Consider the following 16,228-nt stretch of genomic DNA (forward strand, 5'->3'; position numbering starts at 1 on the left):
TGGCCTAACAAAGGAAACAAAAATAGCAGTTCATTTCTCGTAATTGAGATAAAATGGTTAATTAATCATGATTTTTATTTAAGTCGTAGCCCAACTGTAGAAGTAAATAGATTTTGTAATTCTGTAAAAGCACAGACAGCATTTAATATTCAGTAAAAAAAAAAAAAAAACTGGCCAAAATCAAGTTTATTAATACATATTTAATCCTTCCTGTCGCAGCCATTTTTAATTTTAGTATTTTCATTTTTTAGTCCCCACCTTCCAATAATTTATAAAGTTAGCATTTTTTCTTCACAGAGCCATATCATGGCTTATTTTTTGCAGGACTAAGTATATTTCACGGTACTATTCCGTTATCGGGCCAGCAGCAGCGCAGTTCAGCAGCAGCTTTCGGGACAGCAGTTCAGCAGCGGGAATTACAATGACATCCGAGGACTGCTGGCCCGATGCTTGTGCCCAGTAACCAGTACATCGATGACCCCCCTCCCCCATCCTTCTCCTCCTGCCAGTGCTGCCCCCCAGCTCTCCTTACATCTTCCCCGTACCCTCTCCCCGCCACACGACTAGGCCTCACCTCAGCGCTAGTACCGAGACCGAAAGGAAAGACACCGGGGCTCAATCCAGGCCCTGACAAGAAACACGCCGACTATAGGAACGGTGAGCTACAGCGAGCCGGAGGGACAAACTTTCTGCAGCTTCCGGCGGCTATCTAGTAGCATTCATTGCTCAAGATTTACGGTGAGGCCTATTACAGGGAGAGGGTACGGGGCAGATGTAAGAAGAGCTGGGGGGCAGCACTGGAAGGAAGAGGAGGATGAGGGCATCGATCGATGTACTGCCTACTACACACAAGCACGGCCTCTATCATCGGGCCAGCATCGGCTTAGTCATGTGGCGGGGAGAGGGTACGGGGTAGATGTAAGGAGAGCTGGGGGGCAGCACTGGAAGGAGGAGGAGATGGAGGGGGGGTCATTGATGTACTGGCTACTGGGCACAAGCATCGGGCCAGCAGTCCTCGGATGTCATTGTAATTCCCGCTGCTGAACTGAACTGCTGTCCCGAAAGCTGGTGCTGAAATGCGCTGCTGCTGGCCCGATAACGGAATAGTACCTATTTCACAATGGCACCATTATGAAGCTGGGAAAACATTCAGAACAGGTTGAAATTATTACAAAATGCAATTGAGTTTTGTTTGTATGGCATTCATATACATAAAATCAATGGTAGATATTGGGTATTGTACCTACAAAGTGTAATTGATTGCACACAGGTTCAGGCTTTATTCACATGTAACGCATATACTGTTTTTGCAAAGCCACAGGATAAACAAAACAAAATCCTTCTCAGCTGAGAAAACTAACTTAAACGTAAGGAAACTTTTCCATGACTATACAGGAGACTGGCTACCAGTCTCCCACCTTGGCAATAACAACGGGTGGCACAGTACCTGCTTTAGAGGTTCTGTCTGGACAGTTCAACTCTTTCAGTGAGGTGCCACACTGCTAGTCTTCACACTCAGACTGTTATTAGGGCCTGATTAGTCAGCTGACCTCCCTGGTGTGAGTTTTTACCAAACACCCTTTAGCTGCCTGGCTGGGACATACCTTCCCAGACCACACCCTTCACTCTCTCACACCTGTCAGGTTTAATAAGTGGGATTTCTTGCCTTATAAACGAGGTTGGGACCATCAGTTGTGTTGTGCAGAAGTCAGGTGGACACACAGCTGATAGACCTACTGAACAGACTGTTAGAATTTGTTTTATGGTAAGAAAAAAGCAGCTATGTAAAGAAAAACGAGTGATCATCATTACTTTAAGAAATGAAGGTCAGTCAGTCCGAAAAATTGTGAAAACTTTTAAAGCGTCCCAAGTGCAGTTGCAAAACCAAGAAGCGCTACAAAGAAACTAGCTCACATGAGGACCGCCCCAGGAAAGGAAGACCAAGAGTCACCTCTGCCAAGGAGGATAAGTTCATCCGAGTCACTAGCCTCAGAAATCGCAGATTAACAGCAGCTCAGATTAGAGACCAGCTCAATGCCACACAGAATTCTAGCAGCAGACACATCTCTACAACAACTGTTAAGAAGAGACTTTGTGCAGCAGGCCTTCATGGTAAAATAGCTGCTAGAAAACCACTGCTAAGAACAGGCAACAAGCAGAAGAGATTTGTTTGGGCTAAAGAACACAAGGAATGGACATTAAACCAGTGGAAATCTGTGTTTTGGTCTGATGAGTCCAAATTTGAGATCTTTGGTTCCAACCACCGTATCTTTGTGCGACGCAGAAAAGGTGAACGGATGGACTCTACATGCCTGGTTCCCACCGTGAAGCATGGAGGAGGAGGTGTGATGGTATGGGGGTGCTTTGCTGGTGACACTGTTGGGGATTTATTCAAAATTGAAGGCATACTGAACCAGCACGGCTACCACAGCATCTTGCAGCGGCATGCTATTCCATCGGTTTGCGTTTAGTTGGACCATCATTTATTTTTCCACAGGACAATGACCCCAAACACACCTCCAGGCTGTGTAAGGGCTATTTGACCAAGAAGGAGAGTGATGGGGTGCTACACCAGATGACCTGATCTCTACAGTCACCAGACCTGAACCCAATTGAGATGGTTTGAGGTGAGCTGGACCGCAAAGGCAAAAGGGCCAACAAGTGCTAAGCATCTCTGGGAACTCCTTCAAAGGCTGTTGGATGACCATTTCAGATGACTACCTCTTGAAGCTCATTAAGAGAATGCCAAGAGTGTGCAAAGCAGGAATCAAAGCAAAAGGTGGCTACTTTGAAGAACCTAGAATATAAGACAGATTTTCAGTTGTTTCACACTTTTTTGTTAAGTATACAATTCCACATGTGATAATTCATAGTTTTGATGCCTTCAGTGTGAATGTACAATTTTCATAGTCATGAAAATACAGAAAACTCTTTGAATAAGAAGGTGTGTCATATATATATATATATATATATATATATATATATATATATATATATATATAATTTTTTATTTTTTTTAACGCCTTAAAAAAAATCCAAAGTTTAAAAAAAAATAAGTTTTCTTGGAATTGTCATATTCTGACAACTAAGTTTTTTTTAATATATTTCTGTGTACGGGAATACATAGGGCATCTTGTTTTATGGGACCAGAGTTATACCATTTTGAGGATGCCTATTGCTTTGATGGCTCATTATCCAAAATTTTATGGGAGACAAAACTGCGAATGAATGTCCATTTGGCGCATTTGATTTTTTTTCCCTACTAAGGCATTCACCATATGGGAAAAATATTTGTATAAGTTTTTAGATGAGGCATTTTCATACACTTGATGTGTGTGTTTTCCTTTTTTTGTACTTCATGTACTCAAAAAAAAGAAGCAGCATGTAATATAAATGAATAGGAGACAAGCCTGGGTGTCAGACAAGCTCCTGGCTGTCATACTAAAAACATACCACCAAAGAAGATGAGGTTCCATGTACTGGCAACAACAAACAATCTCGTATGCCGTCCAACAAAAGCATGTCAGTAAGTTCACATGGAATTTTGTGGTCCGGAACCTGAGGCGGAGGTCTCCTCAGGTTCTGGACCAATAAATGTGTACCTTAGGGTAATTTTACACAGGGTTTTTTGGTATCCGCCTCAAAATCCTGACCAAAAAGACAGCGCCCATTGAAATCAATGGAGCTGTTCAGGAGATTTTCCGGGAGCCGTTTCTTCCAGCTCCTGGAAAAAAGAAGCAAGATGCTCATTCTTCAGGCCGAGTCGCCTCACAATTCGGCCTGAAGACATTCCTTCCTCCGGACTAGGCCCATTCATTGGGCCTAATGTAAGAAAGCAGTGGAACCACAAACTCATATGTTGGATTGAGGTGCAAGCAGACAATGGGTCCACCGACCCTGTAAGTATCCAAAAAAGAAATTATCTGCTGCACACTCTTGATTCAGTGATGAATAAACAAATACATTTATTGTGAAGTTAACTTAGGGCTCGTTCACATCTGCGTTGTCCTCTCCGTTCTGCAGGTTTCCGTTTCCTGTCTAAAACAGAGCAGGAGACGGAAACATGCAGGAGTCTTTCTCACCCATTCATTTGAATGGGTGAGAAAGCTGTCCGGCCGTGAGCGGCGGTGAGCGTTTTAGGCTCTCCGCCGCGAAACCGGGTTTTATAATCCGGACACAGAGTCGGACATGCAGTACTTTGTGTCCAGATTAAAAAATCCGGTTTCGCGGTGGAGAGCCTAAAACGCTCACCGCCGCTCACGGCCGGATCCGGTCTGAGCTTTCCGACTTCTGGCATGCAGAAGACGGAAAGCTCAGAACGGACAGATGAACGCAGGTGTGAACCTAGCGTCAGTTTGACGCGCCATGGAAAAAACAGTATTTAGTTATAAATTAAATTGATCCAATGTTAAGCAGGGACATTTCGGTCTAATGACTTTCATCATGCCAGATCAATGTGTGAAGTACAATGAGCCTCCATGGCGTGGTGCACCGGCTTTCAGCCGCGGCTACCCGGTTTTTGGTCCAGAACCTGAGGCGGCCTCTTCAGGTTCTAGAAAACAGAACCCATTGAAGTCAATGGGAGTCTTTTTTTATCAGCGGTGAATCTGCCGCGAGTTCTCATGGCAGAATCAGCACCAGTTTACTCCGTGTGATTGTCCCCTTAGACACCTAGGGACCTTTGATCAGCTGTGGGAAGGTGCGAAGAGGCTGTGGCACTTCTGTGAGGAACATGACCTCTTCACTCGTTTACATTGCTGTTCGATTCATAACAGCCATATGACATAATTACATACTTTTCCCTTTCATTATGAAGTACAATTTGAGCTGCAAAATCATCAGCTCACACATGGCTCTTTGAATGGAAAATTGCAAATTTATGGCTTTTGCAAGGTGGGGAATAAAAAAGCAAAAATTAAAAGTGGCTGCAGCGAGTAGGAGTTAAACATAATTAAGGGCCCCTTCACACTACTGATAAAACACGGTCAGAATCAGCGCGTATAAAGCAGATCCCATTTATTTCAATGGGGAGCCGGCATGCGAGCACTCCCCATTGAAATGAATGGGCTGCTTTTTACTCTACAAGCGCTCCCAATTGACGTGAATGGGAAGCGCTCACATGTACGGCTCGCCGTGTGAAGTCCGAGCCGTACACGTGAGTGCTTCCCATTCACTTCAATGGGAGCGCTCGTAGAGTAAAAAGCAGCCCATTCATTTCAATGGGGAGCGCTCGTATGCTGGCTCCCCATTGAAATGAATGGGATCTGCTTTATACCGTGTTTTAATGTTCAGAATCAGGCAGCATATCAGTAGCGTGAAGGGGCCCTAAAGTTGATTTTGCCAGGCTGTGTGCTCGTCTTTGGACGCTTCTTGTGCACTGAATGGTCTCTGATCTCTTTTCCTCCCCCCTTCTTCCCCTTGTTGTGTTCGTCTCCCCTATTGTACTTGATTTATCAAAGGCACTTAACTTTGACTTCATGGTTGTTGTTGATTTTGTGTATGCCTTTTTCCGAATTAATGTGTTCTCCTAGTATGTTAAAACATCTTCAAATAAAAATTACAGTTGATAAAAAAAAAAGTTGATTTTGTTGGCCTATTAATAAAAGGCTGCACCGCTAGTGGGTTTTATACCAGTACAGTACATTTTCATCATATATTCATTCCTGTTCAAGCTCATTTCCAAAATCTCAAATCCATTTACTCCCCATGTATTTTGTTTTCTCCTCCTCTACGATAAAATGAGCCAAAATAGACGGAATAGAACTGCCGTTAGCCGAACATTCAGGATTATATATTCAGAAATGGAGTAGGTGATGGGCCCCAAAGTACCAGATATCCTGAGTATGAATGTAATTGCATGAATTGGATGAACTGATGGACTGGGAGTTGGAACCCAATTATTGAAAGAGATTCCCAAAACAGATGCCTCCAGATAGCCCTCCAGAGAACTTTCTTGACAGACAAGCTCCAATCCAGGAAATTGTATGGGAGGACAGTCAACCCATGCTCGGAACCAGGGAGAACATGTGCCCCCAGCAGGAACAGGATTATGATATTGCCACCATTGTGATCTGGATGCAAGTGATCGCATCCCATGTCTAAGGAACAAAAGATCTTATCCCTGAAAAAAATAAGTTGTGGCAACAACAAGAGCAGCTCTTATCAGAGTACCAGAGGATCCATGTGAAAAGTGTTGGTGCCTACACATGAAGTGAGGAGAATCATAGTATAGATCAGACCTGGGCAAAGCCCGGCCCCCGGGCCATATCCGGCCCTCTGACTGATTCAGTCCGGCCCGCACTGCTTGACTAGGGAGGCATGTCTAGGGGGCGTGTCTTAGTGCCGGCAGGAAGATGGAGACGTGGTGTGTCTCATAAGTGGGGTTGAGCCAATATTGACTTTTCAGGATCGATTTTAAAATCCGATTTCCGATCATTTTTCATTCGAACCCGATCTTGATCCCAAATCTAATCCCAATGCAAGTCAATGGGATTTTTTTTATTAATCGGAGATCGGATTTTAAAAGCAATCCTATTCACTATACAGCATGGAATCTAACAATTGTTAGAATCCATGCTGTGTAGTGAATCACTAAGTAGCTAGATGATTTTTTTTAATCCTCTGGCTACTTAGTCCCCCCTGGTGTCCACTTACCTCAAGAGATGGCTGCTCCGCTGCTCTTCGCCTCGCTGCCGCTTCAGTCTTCTTCTCCTCGCTGCCCCCTCCCTGCCAGGTTAGGAGAGTGTGGGCGGGGACTGGGAGGGGAGACGCCCCTAGTTGCCCCCAGTTTAATGTCACCCTCCAGCTACCCCTACGGTTTAATGTCTGCTTCCAGCTTCCCGATTTTAATGTCCCCCTCTAGTTGCCCCCAGTTTCATGTCCCGCTCCAGCTGTCAATTTATTGCCCCCCTCCAACTACCCCCACCGTTTAATGTCCCCCTCCAGCTGTCCCAGCTTCATGTCCCCTCTAGTTTCCACAAGTTTAAACTGGGGCACCAGGAGAGGGGCTTAATACTGTGGGGCAGTTGGAAGGGAACATTATAATGTGGGGACATATAATGTACGGGTGACTGTAGGAGGATTATACTTTGTGGGGGCACATGGAAAGATGATTGGGAATGGGCGGAGTCAACATAGAAGTGGGTGCAGCTAAATTTGCTGTGGCGCAGCCCTCTAGCATAGTTTAAATTTCTTATGCGGCCCCATGGGAAAATTAATTGCCCACCCCTGGTATAGATGTATGCAAAGAAGAGGCACTTTGGCACAAGCAAGACAGCCTGAAGCAGGTGGCACTTTCAGAACTGTGACCTTAGGTAAACTAAAACTGCCATGGGAAAAAAAAACAATGGGCCACAGTTAGCCATATCCACTGTAGATGGTGATGATGAATTACAGCCCTTCAAGAGAACCCTTCCCCAGCCTAAAGCAGACCTGTTGCCTTACCTATGAGGGACCATACGGATAAAACATGGTGGTTTCCCCCAGTTACACTCTCAGAAGGAAATGAACCGTTGGCGAGTTCTCTGGGTGGGTAGGTGTGAGTATGTTCACAGAAGTAGGACAATTGACTCCTTGCTGACATTCCCCACTTTCCAACTTTGGGAAACAGTCTACCAAGTATGAGGAATATATCATTAATACTGAGGTTGATGGGATGACAACCCTTAAGCAAGGGGAAAGATGTATGGTGAAGAATTCAGCCTTGGTCCATTAGAGGCTGGTGGTCCTCCAAGTCTGAATGATCTGGCAGGTGATGGGGTTTATAGAGCACAGGTCCAAAAGGGATTCAATGTGATTCAACGTACAACTGAAAGCTAAAAGAACACTTTTCTTTTTTTAAAGAACTTTTTGTATTGAAGATTACTGGTATATTTCAAATAGAAAATAAAATGCAACAATGCGCACATAAAAGCAATCAAATACATAAACACATAAGATGCCACAACACCACCCCAAGTAGGCCATAACCCACCCGCCACGTAGTTAACACAAGGTAAGCCCAACAAGTGGGCATAATAAAAGAGGACAAATATGCAAAACATAAAAAAGAAAAGAACACTTTTCTACATATTCTCTATTGGAATGTTACAGTCAGTGCTGTTTTTCAGTAGAAACTAAAAAATATGTTCCTATGTGTGCTTCTGAAGCAAGGAATAATAATTCAAGTTCATTGTCAAATTATAGTTCAAGTAGTTGAGTAGTATCTAGTCATCATACATGCAATAAATCTCTATGTTGTAAGTGCTGATATGAAACTGCATAAATTTGGGCCTTTCTGTTTTTATATTTATATACTTGGTTATCAGAATTCTACTAGAGCAAATTTTGTTGCTAAAAGTCTCTTGTATGTAAATCTATACTGGTTATTGAATGATTTTCTGTACTTTTTTTTGTTCAGCTGGAATTGACCAATATTACACTCATTACATACATGGCATTTCGTGCTGATTATTTCTCTTTTCAAGAGACCCCATGAACATAAAAAATAGTTTTCCACTCCTGCTGTTGCGATATGGCAGTCCCTGCTGGTCTATACTTGGATGACGCAATGACGTGTCTATCTATCCACATGACCCCTGCAGCTATTCAGCTGCCTTAGCAGTCTCAGGGTTGGTTCACATCTGCATTGGTATTGTGGACTCCCCGAACAGATTCCCAAATGCAGATGTGAATGAAGGGCCATTCTGTACTCTGCAATGGCCAATGATTGGCTGTACAAGTTTTGTATTTAGGCAGGCATGTAAACGCTGTAGCAGTTGCCTACAGCTAAGCTTAGATGTTGTGGAATTTTTTGCCAAATCTGCACCAGAAAACTAAGGTGCCACATAGTGAGCCACAGTGAAAAAGAACTGTGGAAAAGACCATAGCAGAAACACATCATGTTTTTTCTGCAGCACCTTTCACAGAAAGTCCATAGAGATTTCCTCTGCAGATTTTTTCTCCTTATTATATGTACAGTATACAGAAACCACCAGCATTTCCGTAGGTATAATTTAACATTCAGCGATTTACAAAAACGCCAGGTTTTTTTTTATAATTGCAGCATTTCCGCTGCAGTTTTTTTTCTGCGATGTGTGGATGGGATTACCTAGAATCACACCTACTTTACAGATACTGTAAAATGCCACTGTTTTTGCAGTGGCCTTTACACTATGCGGGGCCCCTGACCTAAATATGAAGTAATTTACTTTACAATACATGATTTCAAATCCCCATCCACATGTAGTAAAAAACAAAACAAAAAAAAAAACAGTGAAACAAAACAAGCATGCTTTGGATTTTCAGATCTATCAATATGTTGTAGAAAAGTTGCTAAATTTTATAGCCAATATCTCTGACATTGTGGTAGTATCAAATTTAGTTTTTTTTCTGCCAATTTATCATATCATAAATAATTTTGACAGGAGATATCTGTTAGGAACCTAGTGCAATATACAATGGACAGTTAATCCCAGGCAACCAGAATTCCCCGCACACTGAGACAAAACAGTACTGAGTGTCCAACGCTCTCCAAACTGGAGTGGAACCAGGACCCAGAGGTCTTTGCCACAGCTCCTGATGGTGGAGTTGGACTTGGTAAATTCTGGGACCCAGAACCTCAGCCGCCTAGAGAGCATCACACGCACAGCAAACCCCAAGTTGCAGAGGAACCAGAAAACCCAAAAAACGCTCATCTAGAGTTGAATGCAGTAGGGATGATCACCAGGGGATGGCGGAACTACCACAGGAAAGTTGTACAGGCCGGGTCGGTACACAGGAGGTCACACAGTATCCAGGGATAGTCAGGACGTAGTCAAACAAGCCAGGTCACGAGGTATCCAAATCACAGGTCAAGGAGAGGTAGTCTATCAGGCAAGCTGGGGGTCATACACTGGAGGTCACGAGGAATCCAAATCACAGGTCACAGGGACCAAACAGGAACATAACAGTAAGGCAGGGAAAAAGGCAGACACAGGCAGGAGTAGGCGCACAGGTGAGCTGTTCCCTAGAGAAAACTGAATAACCAGCAGTGGGCCGGAGCCAGAATGAGGCCTAAACAGCCTCTGGCCCACCGCTGACCCCATGACACCGGAAGCGCTAGGAGGAGACCGGCAATTCCTGCAGATTAGTCATGGCGCTAAAAACAGAGCAGGCCGGCAGCCTCCGTGCATCACAGCAGAGGCTCTGGCCCGAACTCTAAATATCATTTGCAAGTAGTAAACATTATATTCACCAATTTATGTTTATTTGTTTGTGGTTCCTATTTATAAAGTGTTAACCTGCATTCGTGTTCACTGAATTATGTAATTTTAATCTAGATTTACAATGTACATATGTCAGTATTAGGGTGCATTCACACTACGTAACGCCAGCGTGTATCACAGCCGTACACGCCGGCGTTACAGCAGGGCTGCCGGACACTTCCCATTCATTTCTATGGGAGCCGGCATGCGAGCGCTCCCCATAGAAATGAATGGAAAAAAGCAGTCCATTCATTTCTATGGGGAGCGCTCGCATGCCGGCTCCCATAGAAATGAATGGGAAGTGTCCGGCAGCCCTGCTGTAACGCCGGCGTGTACGGCTGTGATACACGCTGGCGTTACGTAGTGTGAATGCACCCTTACATGAATTGGGAAGACATCATATTCAGACAGCTTGCAACTGAAAAAAAGAGGTGTGGTGCAATATCCAAATCAACTGCAGAGCGCAGAGGCATGGGCGGCACTGATAACAAAGCTGAGCTATTTACCTTGCAATTCTACATAATGACTTGACCGTCAGATGTAATGTTATAGAAATTAATTGACATTATATTAAACATTATATTAAACAAAAAAAAAAAGATCATATTTTAATCCAGTGCTATGAGACTTCCCAAGCAGTCTGCCTGTCTGTTATAAACACTGTCTGTCATCGTGATGGACAGCAAATGATGAAATTTTAATCAATGCTCATGATCATGTTGATCATGGTCATTTTTGAAAGTCTTTTGCTAAAGGAGATGTCAGATATGCCAAACTTACTAAATAGTCCATAAGGGTGTGACCACACATGGAAAGATTTGTTCCAGAGTTAAGTTCCATGTGTCTGAACTGAGTTGTTTCTGCTGACGGATTTCTGTAAACCTCATTCAGATGAATAGAACATTTGCAGAAATACACTATTATGTGTAGCTTTAATATTTTAACAATACATAGACATGGTATTGTAGTATTAATTAGTCAAGTTACCCTATAATCAATATGGACATTATATACACAAAGTCATTCTGTCATCTGGTTGAGCTTAAAAAGTGTCTAGAAGTTGTACTTGAAGACAATAATAATTATAATAATATTTTTTTTTACATTGTGCCTCCTATAAGATCATTATAGAACTTTATGGCTGAGTTCAAACAGGGTTTTTGTCCAGAATTTGATGCGGAGGCCGCCTCAGATTCCGGACCAAGAAAACGGTACCGCGACTGGATGCAGTGCACCACCATCCAGTCGCGGCACGCCGCTCCGGATTAGGCCCAAATGAATGGGCCTAGTTGGGAGGGAGTGTTTCAGGTGGATGTCCGGCCATGTAATCCGCCTGAAGAAAGGATATGTCGCTTCTTTTTTCCGTGAGCGGGAACAAACCACTCACGGAAAAAAGAAATGACCAGCACCCATTGATTTCAATGGGAGACGTTTTATTGGTCAGGATTTTGACGCGGATTCCTCGTCAAAATCCTGACCAAAAACCCCATGTGAACTCAGCCTAAGGGGGCATTTTAGTATGTAGTCAAGTGGTCTGGGATTAGTTAACAGATTTTCCTCAACTTTCTGCTTGTGATGTATGGGAGACATTATACAGCTAGTCTCCACCGACCAGCTCGGGGGCAATTGAGTATTAGACCATGCTTATGATAAAATAGCTAAAAATGCATAATACTAGTGATATATTAGCCAGAAATTGTGTCATCATTCATGTACACAGACCATACTATTGATTTGTACTAGGTTTGTTGAAATATTAGGTATATTTTAAAGGAAATGCCTAACAAAACTAAGTTATTTTATCTGTTGTAGTTCGCTAAGTAGCTGCTCAAGCAGCAACAAATTACAGTATATCACCAGAAATGCATGCTAACTTTCTTTCTGTATTTTTAATTTTTTATCTTTAGAACTTCAAGATGTGAATGTCATGATTTTCCTTGGACTTGGATTCCTATTTGGATTTTTAAAAAGATTTGGATTCAGTGGAATTGCTTTTAACTTTTTGATTGCAGCAATAGGATTGCAGTGGGCCGTTATTTTAGATATCCTAATATTTAAGAACTCCACTGAAATGCAAAGCATTGGCATAAACAGGTATGCTATATCACGTTTTATGTTTTTGTGTTTTCAGCATTCTCCATATAATATAATACCACTACTGAGGCTTGGAGAGTGGCTGCATGTGCTAGTGAATTCATGGCACTGTGTGTTTTGTCTCTTGCTCAGGATAGAAATGGGGGTGTAATGTAGGGCCTCAAGGTTACTGATAGTCAGTTAGTGGAGTCGGTCTTTTACTGACTTACAATTAATTAGTCTGTGTATGTTTTTCTGTGTGGCTTTATATTTTACTCTCCCCTGTTGCTAAACAGTAGCGATACATTATCTAGCTCCCTCGATAGCAAGCAGTATTGTGATACATATTACACAGATAATCCTGGATCAGGGAATAATATCACTCCTTAGGGTAAGTTCACATAGAGTTTTTTGGTCAGGGTTTTGAGGCCGTATCTGAAATCAATGGGAGACGCTCAGGTCTTTTTTTCCGGGAGCCGATTCTTACGGCTCCTGGAAAAAAGAAGCAAGATGCTAATTCGCCCTCGCAATTCGGCCTGAAGATTCTCCCTCCTCCGGCCTAGTCCCATTCATTGGGCCTAATCCGGAGCAGAGTGCGCGGCCAATGCAGTGCACCGGCTTTCAGTCGCGGCTACCCGGTTTTTGGATCGGAACCTGAGACGGCCTCAGGCCTCAATCCAAAAAAAACCCATGTGAACTTACCCTCAGTAAGTGAGCACCTATACAGGTATCATTGATAGGTCATACCCACATATCTTTTGGCCTGATGAGCTTGACGTTTTTTGGCCCAAATGTGTACTCTTATTGGTTTTAGAGATAGTTTTTTTTACTTTTAAGGGTGCATTCAGACTACGTAACGCCGGGCGTGTATGAGAGCCGTACACGCCGGCATTACGGCAGACTGCCGAACACTTCCCATTCACTTCAATGGGAGCGCTCGTAACAGCGGCGTTTACGAGCGCTCCCATTGAAGTGAATGGGAAGTGTTCGGCAGTCTGCCGTAATGCCGGCGTGTACGGCTCTCATACACGCCCGGCGTTACGTAGTCTGAATGCACCCTAACAGTTTAATAAAAGTTATATTTTAAGTATATTCTATGTAGTCTCACAATAGAAGCTGTAATGGATGGTGAGATATGGAGTCAAAAGGTCTAAACATTGTTACCCTTTTGCTCATCAGTGTAGGATTCATTTTCATCTATTTCTCAAGAGCTAGTTGAACTATACACCACACTGTTAACAGTTTTCTCTAAAGAGCTGTATGTAAAAAAAAAAATATGACTCCTAGTTAGTAATGACATGACATTTCTTTAACTTGCATTGACCATAGTGTCTTATTCACAGCTTAAGAAAAGGACTAATGAGCATTTTTCCCGTCTTAATCTCGTGTGGAGCTGTCTTAGGAAAAGTGAATCCTCTACAGTTGGTTGTGATGACCATCCTTGAATTACCTATGTTTACTGCAAACAGATACATTATGACACATTATCTTTCGGTAAGTGACACCTGGGGTAAAAACATAATCCTATTAATATTATAAATGTGAAAGTTTGTGAGTTTGTGGGTTTGTGGGTTTGTGTGTTTGGATGTTTGCATGTTCGGATGTTTGTTCCTCAATCACGGAAAAACCGCTCCACCGATTTGGCTGAAATTTTCCACAAACATAGTTAATACACCCGATTAAACAATAGGCTACTTTTTGTCACAATAGCGCACATACGTTTTTCCCAGGACCCCCACAAAACCCAAACTCACACCACTTTCTCTGCAATCTCACACACTTTGGACCCCGATTTGGCTGAAATTTTCCACAAACATAGTCCCTACACTCGATTGCGCAATAGGCTACTTTTCGTCACAATAGCGCACATACGTTTTTCCCAGGACCCTTTGGATTTTCGGATGTTTGGCGGTCAATCACGCAAAAACCGCTCCACCGATTTGGCTGAAATTTTCCACAAACATAGTCCCTACACTCGATTGCGCAATAGGCTACTTTTCGTCACAATAGCGCACATACGTTTTTCCCAGGACCCTTTGGATGTTCGGATGTTTGGCGGTCAATCACGCAAAAACCGCTCCACCGATTTGGCTGAAATTTTCCACAAACATAGTCCCTACACTCGATTAAACAATAGGCTACTTTTCGTCACAATAGCTCACATACGTTTGTGCCAGGACCCCCACAAAACCCAAACTCACACCACCATCTCTGCAATCTCACACACTTTGGACCATAGCAAGCCACAAAATTCATATTGTCCTCTACAGCCTCGCCCCTAACCCCACACAATCACATATACATATACTTTACCACTTTGCCCCTCACCTTAACGATACTCCAGGAGGCGCTCTATAACGCTCCGGAGCAGCCATATTTGCCCCCACCACTCTGACAATCCGCGACACCACCCACCTATGTCAATACCCCTAGGCGGTCTAATAAATGCAAAAAAAAAAGTTTAAAAAAAGTAAAAAAAATATAAAAAAAATAAATAAAAAGGATTAAAAATTCAAATCACTCCCCTTTCCCTAGAACACATATAAAAGTAGTTAAAAACTGTGAAATACATACATGTTAGGTATCCGCGCGTCCTAAATCGCCCGCTCTACAAAGTAATAAAAATATTTTTCCTGTTCGGTAAACGCCGTAGCGGGAAAAATGGTCAAAAGTGCCAAGCTGCCATTTTTTCACTGTTTTGATTCTGCTAAAAATTTTAATAAAAAGTGATCAAAGCAATAACATTTCCCAAAAATGGTAGAACTACAAAGTACACCCATCCCGCAAAAAAAGATGCCCTATACATCCCCGTACATGCAAGTATAAAAAAGTTACGGCTGTCGGAATATGGCGAGTTTTCAAAAAATAATTTTTTAACACAGTTTTGGATTTTTTTTAAGGGGTCAAAATGTAAATAAAACCATATAAATTTGGTATCCCCGGAATCGTAACGAAACACAGAATACAAGGGACATGTCATTTTGGTTGCACAGTGAACGCCGTAAAACCAAAGCCCGTAAGAAAGTCGCAGAAATGCATTTTTTCTTCAAATCCACCCCATTTTGAATTTTTTCCCTGCTTCCCAGTACATTATATAGAATAAATAATGGTGGCATCATGAAGAAAAATTTGTCCCAGGAAAAATTAAGACCTCATATGGCTCTGGGAGCGGAGAAATAAAAAAGTTATGGGGTTTAGAAGGAGGGGAGTCAAAAACGAAAATCAAAAAATGCCATCGGCGGGAAAGGGTTAACTTCAAATACCTCTGTCCCAAAGTCACTATGTACAGTTTCTCACAACACCGTATATATAGCAGCTCAAATACAAATGAACTTCAACACAAAAGTCTCACGTATTCTCAGAATTACAGCAAAAACAAGATACAAACTTACATTTCACATCCCATACCTTATACACACTACGAAAACCTTACCCCCGCCTGTATATACCCACTGCTACAATCACCGCAGACGAAGTCGCGGGTACCAGCTAGTATCTTATACAATGAAAAATATGTTTAGATTTATTTCTGTATAATGTTTTAAAAAGTACAGCAATTTTAAACATAGCTTTTAATCATCAGTAAATAAAATGGTGTGATCCATTTAAAATTTAGTGCATAGGACCAAAAACCAATGTCAGGCTGGGACCCAATGCAGTGTAAAAGCTGTGGTAAAAAAATCATTATTTTACAGTATATGCAAAGTGGATGTGAATCTCGCTAATCGCATCCATACATTGCAGAAAAAAATCTGCAGCGGAAATGTTCCTATTTCAAAAACGCTTGTGTTTTTGTAAATCTTAGCATGCCAATCACATCTGTGGAAACACTGGCGGAAAGTCCATAGAGATAAACTCTGTGGACTTTCTGTGAAACCTCAATGCAGTTTTTCCCACAGTGCTTTTTGGCTGTGGCTGGCTAAATGGGGCCT

At 42.5% G+C, this 16,228-nt stretch overlaps 1 protein-coding gene across 2 annotated transcripts in view; it reads left to right on the forward strand.

The window, feature by feature from the left end:
* LOC142195102 (RH-like protein) overlaps window positions 1-16,228 on the forward strand; it is a 51,780-nt gene that overhangs the window by 6,447 nt on the left and 29,105 nt on the right. For both annotated transcript variants that reach the window (XM_075264627.1, XM_075264628.1), the window contains exons 2-3: window positions 12,131-12,317; window positions 13,640-13,790. In XM_075264627.1, the coding sequence (XP_075120728.1) occupies window positions 12,131-12,317; window positions 13,640-13,790 (338 nt within the window). The remainder of the gene's footprint in view (window positions 1-12,130; window positions 12,318-13,639; window positions 13,791-16,228) is intronic.

This window comes from Leptodactylus fuscus, chromosome 2 (assembly GCF_031893055.1).
Source record: "Leptodactylus fuscus isolate aLepFus1 chromosome 2, aLepFus1.hap2, whole genome shotgun sequence".
Taxonomy (NCBI): Eukaryota; Metazoa; Chordata; class Amphibia; order Anura; family Leptodactylidae; genus Leptodactylus; species Leptodactylus fuscus.